This window comes from Microcaecilia unicolor, chromosome 3, assembly GCF_901765095.1.
Source record: "Microcaecilia unicolor chromosome 3, aMicUni1.1, whole genome shotgun sequence".
Classification (NCBI taxonomy): domain Eukaryota; kingdom Metazoa; phylum Chordata; class Amphibia; order Gymnophiona; family Siphonopidae; genus Microcaecilia; species Microcaecilia unicolor.
In genome coordinates this window covers 284,367,411-284,382,291 of record NC_044033.1, presented here as the reverse complement: position 1 = coordinate 284,382,291, position 14,881 = coordinate 284,367,411, and the positions used below count along the sequence as shown (strand labels likewise).

General features: G+C 42.9%; 1 protein-coding gene across 1 annotated transcript in view; it reads right to left on the bottom strand.

Annotated features, from left to right (window-relative positions):
• Window positions 1-14,881, bottom strand: part of SIPA1L2 (signal induced proliferation associated 1 like 2) — a 922,756-nt gene that overhangs the window by 808,363 nt on the left and 99,512 nt on the right. Inside the window, exons 2-3 of the mRNA XM_030198133.1 lie at window positions 854-987; window positions 202-390 (exon numbers count right to left, since the gene is read on the bottom strand). Coding sequence (XP_030053993.1) covers window positions 202-390; window positions 854-987 — 323 coding nt within the window. The remainder of the gene's footprint in view (window positions 1-201; window positions 391-853; window positions 988-14,881) is intronic.

Genomic DNA, 14,881 nt, shown 5'->3' with positions numbered 1-14,881 from the left:
AATTCTGGCATCTACGTGCATTGCACGTTCATACACATATTATTTGAAACATTTGCAAGCGCAATGGGCATGTAAATGATAGCATCTATGTTACAGAATTGTCTGCTTTGTTTTTCCTCCTTGTCTTAATAAAGAATTAAGGTACCGAGAGGAAAGTACATACAATCTTTTGATAGGTAATAAAGAAGAGCGTGTACATACCCCTTGCTCATCAAGCTTAAGAAGCTGTTCAGAAACTTTAGGTGAGTTCAAAGCTTGCCTTAGGCACTGAATGTTCAGCTCTGGTATCACATACTCCAGGATTTCTTTAAGAGGTAGGCCACGTGCTATGCCATGTCTAGCTGTGGAAGGTACAGCGTCTTCCAAAATTGCTCCTCTTAGAGTGGTAAGCTGTAGCAGGAGTGAAAGTAGAAGGTTTTGCTTACTATATGTAGGTATATCATCTAACAGAAACACAATCAATCTTCCAACTCTAAAAACTTCCCTTATGCTTAAATCATTGTGAATAGTGCTGATGTTCATGGAAAAATGAAGTTCACATTCACAACTGACATATAAACACAAAACGGCATTTCTAGGCATGTTTAATTTACAGTTTTACAGCAAGGTCTTCCCTAACACAAGCAATTATTCTATGAGAGAGAACGGTTCTTACAAGTATATCCACGTACCTGTGACAAATATGCTACATTAACTATAAGCAGCATTTTAATACCTTCTCTCTATGGAAGATACAGAAACAAAAAATATATGTTTTCTAGTCACAAATAAGGTAATTTCACAATGATTTCTCTTTAATATATTTTATTCTGACACTAAAGATTTCTGCAATCCGACAGTATGTGCACATTACCTCACTTGTCCGGAAAGTAATGCGGTAATTGAATTGTGACCCCTCCTTCTCTCTTGGATCCTCCACCTTCTCCCTCCGGATGCTTATAGCTACAGGCCCCAGATTTTCGTCTATGCCGAAGAAGTTCTGATGCTCTGTGAAGGAATACAGTAAATGAAGAAGTTAGTGGATTATGATAGTTCCTAAACTACCATGCCGCTTTAGTGTAATAGGTGATTGCCACAGTCATCAGACTAGGTACATTCTGTGTTAATCTTGCAACAGCTTTGCATAAAATTTACATTATTTTATATTTATACAATAGTTTTACATATTAAGTGCATCTGGATGTTTCATTTTGTTCTCCGTTGTTTAATATTTTATCTTGTTTCTACTTTTCAATCCTTTCTTTTCTCATCTCATCTCTCACCATAGCTTTTTTCCCTTTTAACGGTATCTTTCCTCTTATCTATGCAGTACTTGTCTTGTAGGAAAAAAATGTACTGCTACTCATACAGTGCCAACCTTAAGGGTGAAGTCACTATTTATGGTTCCACCCCTACAGTACCAACACCCATTTTACCAGCCATGGAGTATATAAAAAGGCATCATACTAACATAGTAGGTGACGGCAGAAAAAGACCTGTATGGTCCATCCACTCTGCCCAACAAGATAAACTCATATATGCTACTTTATATATATATACCTGACCTTGATTTGTATGTACCATTTTCAGGGCACCGACCGTAGAAGTCTGCCCAGTACTAGCAGTGCCTCCCAACCACTAACGCTGCACCCAATCTCTGCTAGGCTTCTGAGGATCCATTCCTTCTGAACAGGATTCCTTTATGTTTATCCCACGCATTTTTGAATTTCGTTACCGTTTTCATCTCCACCACCTCCCGCCTGGATTATGATAAGTAAAGTTACATTCAGTTCTAGATTAGTGAGTCTGGTTCCCCCCCCCCCCCCCCCAAGCCTCTCTTTACACACGGAATATATTATAGGTATAACTTCCATCTAAGTTGTTCTCAAAACCAGAGAACCAAACTCTCTGCTTGAGGAGAGATGATGGCAGAACAGAGAAAGGGACACTTTGGCAGTAGCTGAAAGGCAGCCTTCTGCGATTAGTTAAAAAAAAAAAAGGACAGCTGTAGATCTTATCTTTAATAGTAGATTCTTTCTATTCATCATCTTATTGCCTCCTATTACAGTTTCCACTCATAGTAAAGCAGTTACACATCTACAGCAGGTATTTTCAAAGAACACCAGGACATGTATTCTCACATATGGGTCAGAGGCGTAGCCAGGTTTTGATCTCAGACTTTTATAAAATAGGCGCTGGTTGGTGTCAGCTAGACAGCAGTGTCTGTGTTGTTGCTCAGGGGCTGTGGCGGGCAATGATTAATACAGGCTGTCTCTGTTGCGTCCTGCCTACAAGGAAACAGTAAGTTACAACAGTAGGCAGGACGCAGAAGAGGTCCCCGGACTGGCCAGAGCAGGCCTGTGTTCTTAACTTCAAATAAAAATATTCAAATCGAGACCATCACCTCAGGAATAGCACACCCAGTCTTTCCACTGCTAGACACCTTGTTTAAATCAGATGGGCATTTGTTTGTGTGGCGACTCTACAGGATGTGAAGAACACTAGTCTTGAGCATTTTTATCTTGGGTGACCTTTGGTGGCCCTTGCCCCAGAGCCTACTTTCAAATAGGGCTAGACACTTTGTGAAATAACACAAACCCCTGCAAAAAGACACCCACAACCTATACTGAAAACTTACCACATCAAAACAGCCCTAACCCATCTATGAAAAGACAATGCTATAAATATTACAGTGAGACCTAGAGAAGTGTTTCCCTAGGTGGTCCTGGAGTACTTCCTTGCCATTCAGGTTTTCAGGCTATCCACAATGAATCTGCATGAAAAAGATTTGCATGTAATGGAGGCAGTATATGCAAATCAAAGTCATGCATATTTATTGTGGATATCCTGAAAACCTGACTGGCAAGGGGGTAACTTCAGGACTGCTCTAGAACACAAAACTTACCACACCATAACAGCCCTAAACCACCTAAACCACCTATCAGAAGACAGTGCTATATATATTACACTGGGCTCTGGAGCACCAATATACCTACTATTGGGAAACTGGAACAAGCTGCACTGTTACACATTCCTACACAGGTACTACATGCTGGCAGAATCCTTCACCTCAGTCACACATGCAGAACATGGACAGACCCTCATCTATATAACATAAGAGCAGTCATACTGGGTCAGACCAATGGTCCATCTAGCCCAGTATCCTTTTTCCAATGTGACCAACCCAGGTCACAAGCACCTGGCAGAAACCCAACTCTAAACAGTGCAATACTGGTAAAAAAAAAAAAAAAAAAAAAGAGACAGAAATGCATTTTCTCCTGAACTTTGAAAAATAGAAAAAATGTACATTTTACAAAGCAGGTACATCTCAGTGCTTACAAAGTATTAAATAAAAATAATGTTTTCTACCTTTGTTGTCTGGGAATAGGCTTTTTTTCCACGTTCCATGAGTCAGCCTTACAAATTCTTTTCCAGGTTGACCTTTCCATTTCTTCTCTCGCCTCTTGTCTTCTTCCTTTCGTTCTCTACATCTGTTTGGCACTGATCTTTCGTTTTATGTCCCCACTATCAAATAGCTGTGTATAGAGCTGCCAAGTTATTCAGTTCCAGAAGGGAGATTTTTCAACCAGTCCTAGTGTGAACTCACATCCCAAATTCATGTGGGATGTGCAGTCCCTGATTCTACCCATCAAAATCTGTGCTGCAGTACATCCAAAATGACTTAAGAAAATGCACTCGGACCCCTCTACTGTTGTTTGAACAATTTATTTTATCATTTGCTTTGGTCCCACTGTCTCTTCTGTTTTTCTCTGTTTCTTCTGCCTTTACAGGGTCTCTTGCCCATCTGACATTTCTTCTGTCTCCAAGTGCACCATCCTTTTTTCCTCTGCACCACTATTTGTCCTGTCCAGCATCTCCCTTCTGTGTCCCTTGTCCCTATCCTACCCCCAAGTTCAGCATGTGTCCTGTGTCCCCATCTCCCCCCTTTTTCAGCACTAGTCTACCTGGTCTCCTCATCTCCCACTTTCTAGCAACTGCCATCCTGGTGTCCCCACCTCTCCCTTTTTCTAACACTGTCCTGTATCCCCATCTTCCCCATTTTTCCAGCATTACCCGTTACCATCTTCCCCCTTTTCCAGCATTACCTCTTTGTCCCCATCTCACCCATTTTTCACCATTGTCCCCATATCCCCCTTCCAGTGGTGCCCCTCTCTGTCCCTATCTCCTCCTCCCCTTTCCAGTAGTGCCCTCTTTGTGTCCCTATCACCTTCCCCTCCCATGTGATAATCTTTGAATAACTGTCTATACTAAAGGCTATGATTTCTGAACATGTGGTATCAATAAAGGACAAACTTTTAAATGCCCAGTTGGGTATATATGCTAAATGTTTCAGACTCACCCATCTATTTATTCCCATGATATAACTAAATTCTATTATTCTGTCTCACTGTATTTTCAAATGTAAGTCACACTGAATCCAACTTTGCTTGGGATAATGTGTGATATAAATATTTTAAAAAAATCCTTTATCTTCCACATTTAGGGCACTGCCTATCCTGCTGGACTGTGATGGCACAAGGAAAGCAAGTTTGGTCCAGTGAAGACTAACTCAAAATAACTTATTCCTTAGCTGGGCCCTAGTATTACCATATTCTACCAGCAACAATAATTTTTGACACTGTTTTAGTGATACTCAACTGTTATTTCTTTACTCCTCCAGCTTCCACTCCGGTCAATTACCCCCCCCCCCCCCCCCCCCCCGGGCAGCTTTCTCCCTTATCCAGCCCCCCCCCCCCCCCCTGAGCGTTGCATCATTCACCTTCTCTTCTGCCCGTCTCTCCCATCCGCGTGGTCACTTTTTACTTCCCTGAAGCCTTCTCCCTCCTGCGCAGCACCGCATTAGCGATTCACAGTCAGCCTTCTGCCAGCGTCGGGGCCTCTCCTCAGGCACGTCACGCCTACTCTATTGCAACTTCCTGTTTTCCGCAGAGGTGGGACGCGCCTGAGAGGCCCGGACGCTGGCAGAAGGCTGACTGTGAATCGCCGGTGCAGTGCTGCGTAGGAGGGAGAAGGTTTCAGGGAAATAAAAAGTGACCACGCAGACGGGAGAGACGGGCAGAAGAGACTGGAAAAGATTGACTCAGGAGGGAGGGAGCAGACACACGGGTACATAGGCGCCAAAACAGCTGTTTGGAGGAGCGACCACTCCCCCTGCGCCCCACCTAGCTACGCTTCTGATATGGGTACTCCAGTGTGGCTCAAAGTTAAAAGAATACAACTCCTAGGAGGGGGGGAGGGGATGTGTGAACACGTGTCCTGCCATCCTTGGAGAACACCTGCTACAGGTGAGTAATTTTGCTTTCTCCAAGGACAACAGGACATAGTATCTCACATATGAGAATCCCTAGTTATCAGCCTGCAACGGCAAAACCACATATGAGAATCCCTAGTTATCAGCCTGCAACGGCAAAACCAACCAGAAACTAATTGATCTTAACGTATATTCAACCCCGTTGTAAGGGTGCAGCCTGGAACAGAATAAAAAGGGCCCTAACAGGCTGGAGTTTGATTCTACATACCAAATTCTGCAGAACTGTTTGACCAAACAGACTGTCACGTTGGGTGCTTTGTTTAAGGCAAAAATGAGATGTGAATGTGTGGACTGAAGACCACGTTGCAGCTTTGCAAAGCTCTTCAATAGAGGCTAAGCTCAAGAGGGCTATCGACACAGCCATGGCTCTAACACTGAGCCATGACATGACGCTCCAGAGTGAGCCCAGTCTGGGTATAAGTGAAAGAGATGCAGTTTGCTAGTCAATTGGATAAAGTGCATTTACCAATGGCTGTCCCCATCCTGATTGGGTAAAACGCTAGGTGGACTGTCTATGGGCGTTAGTCCATTTCAGATAGGTCAAGGCTTGCTTGCATTCCAAGGAGTGTCGTGTGCTTTCGCCAGGATGGGCATGAGGTTTGGGGAAAATTGTTGAAAGGCTGACTGGTTAAGATGAAACTCCGACACCACCTTAGGAAGGAACTTGGGATGTGTATGGAGAACTAATCTGTTATAATTAAACTTTGTGTAAGATGGATCAGTTACTAGGGTCTGCAGCTCACTGACTGTGTAGGTACTTCAGATGACAGAAGTCATGGCTCAAAAGGAGCTTTCATCAGCTGGGTGAGGTCCCATGACACAGTTGGAGGTCTTGATAGAAGGTTTAATCAATAACAGACCCTCTCATGAATCGAACAGAGGCTGTACAGAGATGGGCTTACCTCCTACATGGTGATGGTAAGCACAAATTGCACCAAGGTGAACTCTTACAGAGTTGTTTTTTAAACCAGACTTGGAGAGGTGTAGAAGGTACTTAAGCAGTTTTTGTTTAGGACAGGAGAGGATCTAGGGCTTTTCCCTTACACCAGATGGCAAACTTCTTCCACTTAAAAGCATAACATCTCGTGGTGGAATCTTTCTTGGAAGCCAGCAGGATTTTAGAGACACCCTCAGGTAGCTGAACAAATGCAAATTCTATGCTCTCAACATCTAGGCCATGAGGGCCAGGGACTGGAGACTGGGATGCAGAACAGACCCTCATTTCTCAAAGGACAACTCCAGAAGAAGAGGGAACAAGATTTGTCTTGGCCAGTAAGGTGCAATGAGAATCATGGTTCCCCAGTCCTGCTTGAGTTTCAGCAAAGTTTTCCCTATCAGAGGGATTGGAGAATATGCATAGAAAAGGCCCTCTCCCAAACAAGTCCCTAGGTCCAACAAAAAATTTCCTAAGAGTGACCATAAACTAATAAAACATGTAGACAAAAATTCAGCTGAAACCCCCGAAAACCCCTTGTACTGCTATAAAGATAGCAGACGTAAATTTCAAAAACTATTCCTTTCACTACATTACAAATTAACAACTACAAATAAACAAAAAAGTAACACAGCTACCACACTACTTTATCTTAAACTAAAAATAAAATTATTTTTTCTACCTTTGTTGTCTGGTCACGTGCTTTTTTTCAATTATGTTGGTCCCAGTTTCTGGTTTCTATTTTCCTCGTCTTCTCTTAACTCTATTGCCAGGTTTTCCTGTTTGTTTGTCATTTTTCTCTCTTCCTTTTTCATTCACCTTTCTTCAATTTTATTTTATGCCTTTGCCCATAGTTAGTACTTTCTTACTATCCAATCCTCAATTTCCATCTTTAGACTTTGTCTACCTACAACTTGCCTCTCTCTCTTCCCCACTTCCATCCAGCACTTTCCTCTCCTCCCCACTTATATCCAGCATTTTGCCCTCTCTCTCTCTCCTCCACACATCCCCCTCTCTTCTCCCCACTCCCAACCAGAACTTCCCCCTTTCTCTTCTTCCCACTCCCAAACAGCACTTCCCCCTTTCTCTTCTCCCCACTTCCATCTAGCACCTGTCCTCTTTTCCTCTCTCTCCCCATCCATCTTCTCTTCCCGTCCCCTCTCTCTCCCCATTCAGCTTTTCTCCCCTTGCCCCCTCTCTCCCCTTCTAGCTTTTCTTCCCTTGCCCCCTATCTCCCCATCTGGCATATTTATTTATTTATTTGTTGCATTTGTATCCCACATTTTCCCACCTCTTTGCAGGCTCAATGTGGCTTACAATACATCATGAATAGTGGAAATACATGAGAAAGTATATATTTAGTGATAACAAAAGGATTTTGGGTAACAGGATAATGATAAAACATGATAGTATTTTAACAAGCAAACATAGTAAGAAATATTTAAGAATTATATAAGAAAATATACATTTAGTAATAGCAGAAGGATGTTGGGTAACATGATAGCGAAAAACATGATAATAGTTTGGCAAGCAAATATTATAGAGGCAGTTCTGGATATGTGTACAGGAGTTCATATTTGTTGATCATTGTTGTATGCCTTGTTAAAGAGATGGGTCTTCAGTAGGATTCGGAAGTTAGCTAGTTCATAGATCGTTTTTAAGTTGCGCGGCAGCGCATTCCATAAGGTTGACGCATGCGTTAGTTTGTATTTCAGACCTTTACAATTTGGGAAGTGAAGATTAAGGAATGTACGGGATGATTTTTTAGCATTCCTGGGTGGTAGATCTATCAGGTCTGACATGTAGGCTGGTGCGTCTCCGTGAATAATTTTATGAACTAGGGTGCATATTTTGAACGTGATACGTTCTTTGAGTGGGAGCCAGTGCAGCTTTTCTAAGGGTTTAGCGCTTTCGTATTTTGTTTTACCGAATACGAGTCTAGCTGCAGTGTTCTGAGCTGTTTGAGGTTTCTTGATTATTTGCTCTTTGCAGCCAGCGTAGAGTGCATTGCAATAATCTAGATGACTGAGTACCATTGATTGTACCAGGTTGCGGAAGACGGTTCTCGGAAAGAAAGGTCTTACTCTTTTTAATTTCCACATTGAGTGGAACATCTTCTTGGTTGTGTTTTTCGCGTGACTCTCAAGTGTTAGGTGTCGATCAATGGTAACTCCAAGAATTTTTAAGGTGTCCGATATTGGAAGATTCAGTTTTGGTGTGTCAATGGTGGTGAATTTGTTCGTGTTGTGTTGCGAGGTGAGTATTAGGCATTGGGTTTTTTCTGCATTGAGTTTCAGCTTGAATGCGTTCGCCCATGTGTGCATGATATGTAGGCTTTGGTTGATGTCATTGGAAATTTCCTTTAGATCTTGTATAAATGGAATGTAGATCGTTACGTCGTCTGCGTATATGTATGGGTTAAGGTTCTGGTTTGATAGTAGTTTCGCCAAGGGTATCATCATTAAGTTGAATAGAGTCGGTGAGAGGGGAGATCCCTGTGGAACTCCACATTCAGGTATCCATGTAGCTGATGTTGTCGAATTAGATGTCACTTGGTATGATCGTGTAGTTAGGAACCCCTTGAACCAATTGAGAACATTTCCCCCAATTCCGAAATACTCGAGGATATGTAGTAGTATTCCATGATCAACCGAAGGCGCTAGACATGTCAAATTGTAGCAGTAGTATGTTCTTGCCAGTTGCAATCATTTGTTTAAATTTATTCATGAGGGTAACTAGTACTGTTTCCGTGCTGTGGTTAGACCGAAATCCTGACTGGGAGTCGTGTAGTATTGAGAATTTGTTTAAATAGTTTGCGAGTTGTTTGGTTACCATCCCTTCCGTTAGTTTGGTTATTAAGGGTATGGATGCTACTGGCCTGTAGTTGGTTAGTTCACTGGCACTCTTCTTTGCATCCTTGGGTATAGGAGTAAGTAGAATGTTTCCTTTTTCCTTCGAGAAGAGTCCAATTTGTAGCATATAGTTTATGTGATTCGTGAGGTCTGTTATAAATTGAAGAGGGGCAGATGTCATAAGGTTGTTTAGGCATATATCTAATTTGCAATGAGATCTGGCAAATCTTTTGAGCGTTTGGGAGATAAGATCCTCCGATAATATCTCGAAATTGGTCCAGGTTATGTCTGCTGGGTATACACCAGGGTCTGTATCTAGACAGTCAAGGAGTGTGGTGTAATCGGTGGTGCTGACTGGTATTTTAAGTCGCAGTTATATGATTTTCTCATTGAAGTATCTCGTGAGATTGTCTGCTCCTGGTGTGTCTTTGTTGTTGTTGTTTGTGATTGGTGTGGTATCTAGTAGTTTATTCACGAGCTGGAAGAGTTTGTGTATGTCTTTGTAGTTTGGTCCGATTTCAGTTTTATAAAATAATCTTTTAGTTTTCCTTATGGTATATTTATATTTTCTTTGAAGTTGTTTCCCGGCGTTAAGTGTTGGGTCGTCTTTCTTTTTATTCCACGCACGTTCTAACCTTCTAACTTGTGTTTTGAGTTTTTTCAGTTCTTCAGTGAACCATGGTGTTGAGTTCTTCCTGTGTGAGGTTCTGGTTTGAGTTGGGGCAATGTTGTCTAGTATTGTTCTGCATCTATCGTCCCATTCTAGGAGGAATTGGTTTGTGTCTGCTTTTGTTGTCCATCCATTGTGGTAGATCTGTTGCCAGAATATTACCGGGTCTATTTTTCCTCTTGTGGTGTAGGTTTTTCGTTCTTGTTTATTAATTGTGTCTTTCGTTCGCCATTGGAGGGAGATGTATGCTTTATAGTGGTCTGACCACGGTGCAGGTGTCCATCTTGTATCTGTTAGTAGAAGGTTTGAGTCTGGATCGAATTTGTGTGTGATAATGTCTAGTGTGTGTCCTTTTATGTGTGTTGGTTGTGTATTTGGTGCATGAAGATCCCATAGTTGTAGGAACTCTTTGCATTCTTGGGTGCTTGTTAAGGTAAGATCTTCAAGGTGTAGGTTGATATCTCCTATTATGATAAGGTTTGAGGTAGAAAAACAAGTGTTCGAGATGAAGTCCATAAAGTGTGTTTGGGAGTCTGTAGAGTAGGATTGCGTTGAGGTGTTCCTGCAAGTTTGGGTGATTGATTCTTACCGAGGCGATTTCAAGTTGTGGTAGAATGGATTCAGCTGTGGTTGAGATGGTGAACTCGGATTTGTATATTATGGCTATTCCACCTCCTCTTTTTCCGTTTCTTGTCCTGTGGGTAATTTTGTATCCTGGTGGGCATAGATCTAAGATTATGGGGTCTTTATGGTCATGGATCCAGGTTTCAGTGATTAATAGAAGGTCAAGATTGTCTGTAGTAATCCAGTCTGTTATAGTCTCTGTTTTGTTTACTACTGATCTGGCGTTTACGTACCCCAGTTGGATTGAATGGTAAGGCTCAGTTTGGGGCGTTGATGTGTTGATTTTTATTAGTTGCCTGTTTTCTTGGTATCTGGTTTTGTTGTTTCCTTTTTTCCTTTCCTGTTGGTTATGCCCATGTGTATTTGTTCTTCCTTTTAGTTGATTGTTGTTTTTTTGGTCTGATGAGTAGTAAATAGGTTGTCTGTAGTGTTTGTGTATTGTGGGTAGATTGTTGTTTAAATTGGGAGTGGTCCATGTGTGGTAGATTAGGGGAAGGAATTAAATTATCATGAGTAATTTGTTGGTGTTCATGTTGGTTATGGTTCGTGGTGCTTGGTTGTGCTTGAGGGAATTAGTGATTGAAATTTTGTATGAACATTAAGCAGTGTCAGTATTAGGCAGTGTCAACATCGAGCATTATTAACAAATAAGTAGTGAGTAAATGTAGTTTTAAGCAGTATCTACATTGAGCAGTTTTATCATCAATCGGTATTAACATTAGTAATATTAGCATTTAAGCATATTCGATAAGATAAGAGTCTCACTTATAATCCGTGTTGTTGTTCTCATCTGTGGTACAGTTCGGACTAGTATAGTGCATCTAGTGCATATAGAGCAATCAAAGCAGATAGAGCATGGATTGCGTCTATGGTTCGTAGTGCAATTCTCATCCAAGCATAGTACAGATACATACAATAAGCTTTGAGATTGCGTATAGCTGCTGTATGGAGGTTTAATAGACATGAGTGTAAGTGGGTCTATCTAGTACATTGTAAGCAGGGAGCCTACTTAGTTTGTCTCTATTTCTGCATGGAGGTTTAATAGACATGAGTGGAAGAGAGTCTGTCTAGTTCATTGTAAGCAGGGAGCCTGCTTGGTTTATCTCTATTTCTACTACCTAGGCTGCCGTCATCCAGTTCATTCAGGAACAGGTCGTGTAATCCTATGAGCTGTTTTAAGGGGGTTTTAGTGGCTGTAGTAGAAGTGAGTCAATCTGTTTCGTTTTAACAAAACAAAGTAAAATAGAGCAGACAAGCAAAATCACGGGCAGCCTATCTAAATCATTTCAGCAAAACAAAACAAACCAGCAAAATCACAGGTAGCCTAGCGGCAACAGCTCTCATCAGATTTTAAGCAGGAAGGCAATTCGGGGACCTTTCTGTTTCCGCTGCTCTGTGTTGCCGTCATCTCCAATGCACACAAAACAAAACAAAGCAAGCAAAATCACAGGCAGCTTAACGGCAGCAGCTCTCATCGGGTCTCCGGGTCGATGGTATGGAGCTGGTCCTGGTTGGAGAGTCCACTTACCCGATCTGGCCTCAGGCTCCACCATGCAAGCAGGCCGCATCCGTGTGGGTCCTCAGCATAGATAGTGTTGAGCTGGGAGGTCGTGCCCGAGTAGGTTTCCCACTCCGGAAGGCTGTGTCCGGGTGGTTTCCTGGCTGTGTTGATCCGCCTGGGAAGTTCACGGTCCGGCGTGAGGCATGTGGTCGGTCATGCGATGTACTTCTCCTCCTTGTCTCGATCTGGTGTCTCTCCACGTCCCATGCCCCCTGGGCATAGCGAGGCTCTAAGGCTTCCCCCAGCTCTCCGAGCCCCGGTCTAGGGAGAGCAGACCTCGTGGCGGTCTTCTGTGAATGACGTCGGTCAATGAGGTCGGGCAATCTCAGCGCAGCTGGGCCCCAGTCCAGTCGGTGACGCATCGCGGTCGAGAGGCGGCCTACAGCCACGGCCATCCTCGGGTCGTTCATCCACGCTGGAGCTCAGCGAGGTTCTCTCGGTCCGCCAGCACTCCGGTCGGGGATGAATTGCAGCCGCGATCAGCCTCGGGTTGCTCGCCCGCGTTGGAGCCCCGCGATGCTCTCTCGATCCGCCAACACTTCACCAGTCGACTCCGACTCATCCACGAGGCAGCCAACAACTGCGTTCAGCCTCGGGCCGCTCGCCCGCGTTGGAGCTCAGCAAGGCCTTCTCGGTCCGCTGGTATTTCACCAGTCGGCTCCGACTCAGCTCCAGTCAAGGATGGTTCAGGATGGCCCTCAGGAGCTCTGCTGCGGAGCTCCTTACCTGTCGGCCATCTTGGGCCATCTTCTGATACACACCCCATCCAGTATCTCTCTCCTTGCCCCCTCTCTTCCAACCAGCACCTTGCCATTTCTCTCCCCTTGCCTCTTCCTTCCCATCCAGCATCTCACTCCCCTTGCCCCCTCTTTCCTATCCAGCATCTCTCCTGCGGCCGCTGCTGCTTCTCCCAACGAGCAGTAAAAGCTGGCAAATCAAGGAGTAAAAGGCGCTGGGCCGCAGTGCTCAGGTGCGCACTGTTGGCTCTGATGATCCCCTGCCCCTTTGATATCAATTTCCTGTTCTTGAGCAGGGTATTGGCAGAGTAGACAGCACAGATCCTAGCACTGCAGCCCTGTGCCTTCTACTCCTACTGCCACGGGAGATGGGGGGATGAGCGGGGAAGGGGAAAAAACAGATGCCGGTATGCTGTACCAGCACAAAAAAAGCCCTGTACCTACCTCAATCTTCTATTATTCTGGTCTCTTCCCTCTCTAACCTTCTTTATCCCTCCCATAGCTTTGCCTTTCACCAGTCTCTCATTCCATTGCTTTCCTGTTCATCTCCTTGCCTTTCTATCTTGCAGCTTCCCCTCTCACCCTAGCATCCCATTCTTCCTTTATATCTCCCCCATTTTCAGCCATCCAGAAGTTTCCTTTAAAAAAAAAATAAAAGGAGGGGGCAGTGTGGATGACATGGAGTCAGTAGTGGTCATCACCTTCCACTCCAGCTGTAATGCAGAAAAGGAAGTCACTGGCAGAAAATCACCACTATCCATTCTTTCCTCTTATTCCCGACCCCTTCACCTTTCCTTTCATGCGTTTTCTCCCTCACCTTTCCCCCCTACTATTTTCTTTTCTTTGCCTCGCCTTTCCTCTCTCTCCCTCTCAGTGTCTGATGCAGGAACCTAGTGTTTGTGATAACAGCTTAGAACCCTTTCTGGAACCTTGGTACACAGAAGCAGAGGTGCACTGGTTCTTTTACCACAAACATTTATTTGTAATATTTACTATACCGCTTTTCAAGGCAGTATATGGAGTACATAGAACAATATTTATCAGACACAGATGTTAAAAACAATAATAAACAGATCTTCCAGGGAGATACAAGAGATAGGGTAATTTTAGCACAACAATGTTTAACCCAAGGGCAATAATATTGATCAGTTAGGAAAGGCTTTAGTACAAAAGTTACCTAAGTCATCCATCACAGTCTAAATAATCCCTTCCTGCTTAATTGGTCGAATAGCCAAATCTTAAAGGCCTGCTTTAAATTTCTTATATGAGACTTCCTGTCTCAGTTCCATTGGAAATAAATTCCACAGAGAGGGTGCTACACAGCCAAATGCTGTATGATGTGAACTGTCTAGTCATATTATCTTGCAGGATGGCACGGCCAGATAGTGTGCTTGTGAAGAGTGCAAATGCAAGTCAGTTGATAAGGTAGTAATAGTGATTGCAAGTATACAGGAATTCCTGTATACAAGGCACTATGAAACAAAAAAAAACAAAAAGGCACACAACTGCTTACAAAACAGTAGATAAAAAACAACAAAGCAGTGGAATCAAATGTATTTATTGGAACAATACCCTTTTCTATGAACCGGACCCAATTCGTCCAAAATATTAATAATGTGCGTCGAGTCCCTCACATAAGATGGAATAGAGGGAATGAGGGGTCTAAGAAATGAATCCGTGAATACAGACAGTGGTTCTAAAAGAGAGCCAATGCCTGACACAATTGGTCTCCCTGGTGGATCTATAAGAGATTTATGTATTTTAGGCAATACATACAAAACAGGAGTACGTGGGTGATCAACTATTAAATACATTTGATTCCACTGCTTTGTTGTTTTTTATCTACAAGGCACTATGGACAAAGATCAGAATCTTATATTTCCATCTGGCTAAGACCAGAAACCAATGTTGTTCTTTTAGTAGTAGTGTTACATGATCTGATGGTTTGGCATTATATAGTAGTTTTACTACAACATTTTGTATCAGCTGGAATTTTTTAATCTGGTATAATGGGGAACCCACTAGTAAAGAATTGCAGTAATCGATTCCGATTATTACCAATGAGTAATAGTGTTTCAAAAAAGTGGATACATTCCTTCTAAACAGGATTCCTTTGTGTTTATCCCAAAAAGTGTTTCGAAGAATGTATCTTCATTAAATAACAGAAAGAAGTTTTTATTATCTTAGATATA